Consider the following 5000-nt stretch of genomic DNA (forward strand, 5'->3'; position numbering starts at 1 on the left):
GGGGTGTGGCTTCGGAGGAGTGGGCCGTCCTTACACGCGGCTCTGCGACCTGGAACTGGTAGGATGTGTGACCTGTGTCTGTGTACGCGTGTGTGTGTGTGTGTGTGTATGTGTGTGTGTATATGCGTGTGTGTGTGTGCATGCAAGGTGTGGGCTGTCTTATTTGATTATAATTAAGTCTTCAATTGTTTGAGCCAAATCTCTGAAAACACTGAAAGTATTTGGACGAACACTGAGCTGAGCCTGGTTCTAGCTACACTTTACTCTGCAAATAGCCATAACTGTCAGACCTTTTTATGATAACTACCTATGTGTGTGTGTGATGTGTTTATAATCTGTGTGTTAGTGTACGGGTGCGTGTGTATAACCTGTTTGTTGTTGTTGTTGTTGTGTGTGTGTGTGTCTGTGTGCGTAGGTGTGTGCGCGTCTTCCCAACCACCCTGAGTCGCGTGTGTGTGTGTGTGTGTGTGTGTGTGTGTGTGTGTGTGTGTGTGTGTGTGTGTGTGTGTGTGTGTGTGTGTGTGTGTGTGTGTGTGTGTGTGTGTGTGTTTATGTACTCTATATGTGTGTGTACGTATAACCTGTGTGTCCCTGGGGTGTGTTATTTTACTCACCTTTATGATGCCATGTTGGTGTGTGTGTACCTCTCAGGAGTGGTTTGTGTATGTAACCTGTCTGTGTGTGTATCCTGTGTGTACCTCTCAGGAGTGATGTGTGTGTGTGTAACCTGTCTGTGTGTGTATCCTGTGTGTAACCTGTGCGTGTGTGTCCCCCTCTCAGGAGCTGTGTGTGTGTGTGTATATGTGTGTACCTCTCAGGAGTGGTGTGTGTGTGTGTAACCTGTCCGTGTGTAACCTGCGTGTGTGTGTGTGTGTGTGTACCTCTCAGGAGTGATGTGTGTGTGTATATGTGTGTCCCTCCCAGGTGTGGGGAGTGTGTGTGTGTAACCTGTCTGTGTGTAACCTGTGTGTGTGTAACCTGTGTGTTTGTATGTGTGTGTTTGTCCCTCTCAGGTGTGGGGAGTGTGTGTGGAGGCCACAGCTGTGGGAGGGGCACTGGCTGCCATCTTACTAGGTGAGTTGAGGTGTCAACTGTCTCTCTGCCTGTCTGTCTATCTGTCTTCCTGCATGCCTGTCTGTCTCTGTCTGTCTATCTCTCTGTTTTCCCGCTTGTCTGTCTGTTTGCTAACCTGTCTCTCTGTCTGTCTGCTTGTCCTGCCCTACTGTCTGTCTGTCTGTCTGTCTTCCTGCTTGCCTGCCCGACTGTCTGTCTATCTGTCTGTCTTCCTGTTTGACGGTCTGTCTGTCTGCTAGCCTGTCTCTCTGTCTGTCTGTGTTCCTGTTTGCCTGTCTGTTTTCCTGCTTGCCTGGCTGCCTGTCTTCCTGCCTGTCTGTTTGTCTGTCTGTCTGTCTGCTAGCCTGTCTATCTGTCTGTCTTCCTGATTGCCTGCCCGACTGTCTGTCTATCTTCCTGATTGCCTGCCCGACTGTCTGTCTATCTTCCTGATTGCCTGCCCAACTGTCTATCTGTCGTCCTGCTTGCCTGTCTGTCTGCCTGTTTTCCTGCTTGCCTGTCTATCTGTCTGTTTTCCTGCTTGCCTGTCTGTTTGTCTGTCTGTCTGCTAGCCTGTCTGTCTTCCTGCTTGCCTGTCTGTCTATCTGTCTGCCTGTCTATCTTCCTGCTTGCCTGTCTATCCTTGCCTCTGTTTGCCCGTCTTTACCTGCCACTCTATCTGTCTCTGTCATGACTTGTGCAAATAGTTTAGCATTTTAGCTAAACTTTTGCTTAGCTAAAGCTTTACTGTAAGACTTTTCGCTACTCTTTCAAAGAGGCTTCTTGACTCTTTGACTCTCTTTGTCTTACTCTCTCTATATTTATATTTTTCTATCTTTCTCTGTCTCTCTATCTACCTGTGTCCACCACTGTGTGCGGTGAAGAAGCCCAGTTGGTCATGTTGAGAATAGTACAATAATCTCTCTCTCTCCATTGCTCTCGCTCTGTCCATCTCTCTGTCTACCTCTTCCTCTCTCTCTCTTCATCTCTCTTTCTGTCTCTCTGTCTACCTCGTCCTCTCTTCCTCTCTCACTCTCTCTCTCTCACTCCCTCTTTGTCCACCTCCCTCCCCTTCTCTCTCTCCCCCCCTCTCTCTCTCTCCCTCTCTCTCCCTCTCTCTCTCTCCTTCTCTCTCTCTCTCTCCCTCCCTCCGTCCGCAGGAGTGGTGTTGTTGTGTCGTCTGCGCGCGGTGGGCGAGGCGGAGAAGCGTTCGGGGGCGGGGCCCATCCTGCTGCTGCTGCTCGGCATTGTGGGTCTGTTCGGCCTGAGCGTGGCCTTCGTGGTGGAGAGCAGCGAGAGCGTGTGCGTGATCCGCCGAGCCCTGTGGGGCGTGGCCTTCGCCCTCTGCTTCTCGTGCCTATTGGTGCAGGCCGTGCGGCTCCGGCGAATCACGCGCGAGAGGCGGAGCCCCAGTGGGTGCGCCCTCAGCGGATTGGCTGCCGGCCTGACGGGCGTGCAGGTACAGTAACACCTGATGATGATGATGATGTCACAAAATCTAACAAGTAGCCCCTTACTGTAAAGCCAGAGAGAGTAGAGAGAGAGAGAGGTTCCATTGGCCCATTGTTTCCAGGTTCTATTATTGCAAGGGGGAGGGCAGACCTTTAGGCAGACCTAGGCAGACCTAAGGACTGTTCTATTCAATGCTAGGAGTATTATGACACGGCCCTTTAGGCAGACCGGAACCTGGTCATGTTAGGTGCCCATAGCATCTTATTACATTGGCATATCTCTATATACTTAAAGAATCTCTGGCAAAGGTGGACTGTGCAGGATGGGGGCAGTGTTGCCAGATGTGTATGATCTAATCCCGCCCAAAAGTTGCACAAAACCGCCAAGAGGCACTAAATTCCGCCCAATTTTAGCAAATTATATTGATTTCTATGGGCATAAAACTGCAGAAAAAAATCCAACGTGATTTTTCCCGTTTTTACCAGCAGACGGTCATTCCAAGCAGTGAATTCGGCAACAGTGGTGGCAACAGTAGGTTTTACAACAATGTTACTCTTTGAAAATGCTGCCTATTGCCAAATTTGATCTTTTACTGAAAATTTACTGAGTAATGAACCAATATTTACTAGTATGACCAAAGTACATAATGTGTGTGTGTGTGCTTATATGCTGAGCACTCGTGTGCATTCATTTGTGTGTGTGTGTGTGTGTGTGTGCGTGTCGTACATCATTGCTGCAGAGTGGCTGCTGCTAACCAGAGCAGGCTGCCAGAGCAAGCAGAGCAAAGGCAGTGAGTGTGATGTGTGTATAATCTGTGTATAACATGTGTGTGTGTGTGTGTGTGTGTGTGTGTGTGCATGTGTGCGTGTGTGTGCATGTGTGCGTGTGTGTGTGTGTGTGTGTGTGTGTGTGTGTGTGTGTGTGTGTGTGTGTGTGTGTGTGTGCATGTGTGTGTGTGTGTGTGTGTGCATGTGTGTGTGTGTGTGTGTGTGTGTGTGTGTGTGTGTGTGCATGTGTGTGTGTGTGTGTGTGTGTGTGTGTGTGTGTGTGTGTGTGCATGTGTGTGTGTGTGTGCGTGTGTGTGTGTGTGTGTGTGCGTGTGTGCGTGCAGGGCATCATCGCCGCAGAATGGCTCTTGCTGACCGTCCTCCGCCAGGGCCAGGCAGCGTGTGACTTTGAGCGCGAGGACCTAGCGCTCTCCTGCTGTTACGTGCTAGCGCTGCTACTGGTCGCCACGGTGATCGCAGGGGCGTGTCTCTGCGGAGGGGCGCATTCCCGTGCCAGCCATTGGCGTTCGAGGTACAATTATGTCTTAATAAAATAATAACCAGATTTCCCTGGTGCTTGAATTCCTTGAAAATGCTTGAATTTCAATTAAGGGATTTCAAGGTTGTGGAAATGCTTCAGTCAAACTCAGTAAGCCAAATAATAAAATAACATTATAATTATAACATTCAAATAACACATTGTGTATGTGTGTGTGTGTTTGTGTGTGTGTCTGTCTGTATCGTGTGTGTGTGTGTGTGTCTGTATCGTGTGTGTGTGTGTGCGTGTCTGTCTGTCTGTATCGTGTGTGTGTGTGTGTGTGTGTCTGTATCGTGTGTGTGTGTGTGTGTGTGTGTGTGTGTGTGTGTGTGTGTGTGTGTGTGTGTGTGTGTGTGTATGTGTGTGTGTCCAGCGCCCTCTGGCTGTTGGCTTCCTGTCTGCTTTCGCTGCTGCTGTGGGGCGCCTGGCTGACATTCTATATCTACGGCAACCAGGTAGGGACAAATATTGTTTTATTATTGTAAACCAAGTACATAGGTACACAGATATTATAAATTATAAACCAGGCACACATATACAAATATTTTCAAACAGGTACACATACAGTACACTCTATAGACATATTCTCCCTCCCTCCATGCAGTAAGCAGGTAGGTTCAAATGCTGTTACTTTGTAGTGTCAATATGGCAGGTGAAACTATACAAATGTAATGGTGTGTGGCAGGTGAAACTATACAAATGTAATGGTGTGTGGCAGGTGAAACTATGCAAATATAACGGTGTGTGTCAGGTGTAACTACAGTGTGTATTTCCATGGTACCCAGGCGCTGGAGATGTATTTCTACGGCGACGAGGCCAAGGGGGCAAAGGACTGGGAGGAGCCAACACTGGCCATCACACTGGTGGCACAGGTACCCTTACTATATATATATACACTGGCCATCACACTGGTGGCACAGGTACCCTTACTATATATATATACACTGGCCATCACACTGGTGGCACAGGTACCCTTACTATATATATATACACTGGCCATCACACTGGTGGCACAGGTACCCTTACTATATATATATACACTGGCCATCACACTGGTGGCACAGGTACCCTTACTATATATATATACACTGACCGTCACACTGGTGGCACAGGTACCCTTATTATATATATACTATTCTAATGTACAACATTATAAGACACAGGTACCCTTACTATATATATACTATTCT

The 5000-nt window shown here is 48.3% G+C and overlaps 1 protein-coding gene across 1 annotated transcript in view; it reads left to right on the forward strand.

The window, feature by feature from the left end:
- Positions 1–5000, forward strand: part of gprc5ba (G protein-coupled receptor, class C, group 5, member Ba) — a 37239-nt gene that overhangs the window by 24135 nt on the left and 8104 nt on the right. Inside the window, exons 2-7 of the mRNA XM_063221410.1 lie at positions 1–58; positions 1014–1074; positions 2214–2512; positions 3617–3804; positions 4184–4265; positions 4596–4682. The exon at positions 1–58 is cut by the window's left edge and continues 98 nt beyond it. Coding sequence (XP_063077480.1) covers positions 1–58; positions 1014–1074; positions 2214–2512; positions 3617–3804; positions 4184–4265; positions 4596–4682 — 775 coding nt within the window. The remainder of the gene's footprint in view (positions 59–1013; positions 1075–2213; positions 2513–3616; positions 3805–4183; positions 4266–4595; positions 4683–5000) is intronic.

This window comes from Engraulis encrasicolus, chromosome 17, assembly GCF_034702125.1.
Source record: "Engraulis encrasicolus isolate BLACKSEA-1 chromosome 17, IST_EnEncr_1.0, whole genome shotgun sequence".
In the NCBI taxonomy this organism is placed as follows: domain Eukaryota; kingdom Metazoa; phylum Chordata; class Actinopteri; order Clupeiformes; family Engraulidae; genus Engraulis; species Engraulis encrasicolus.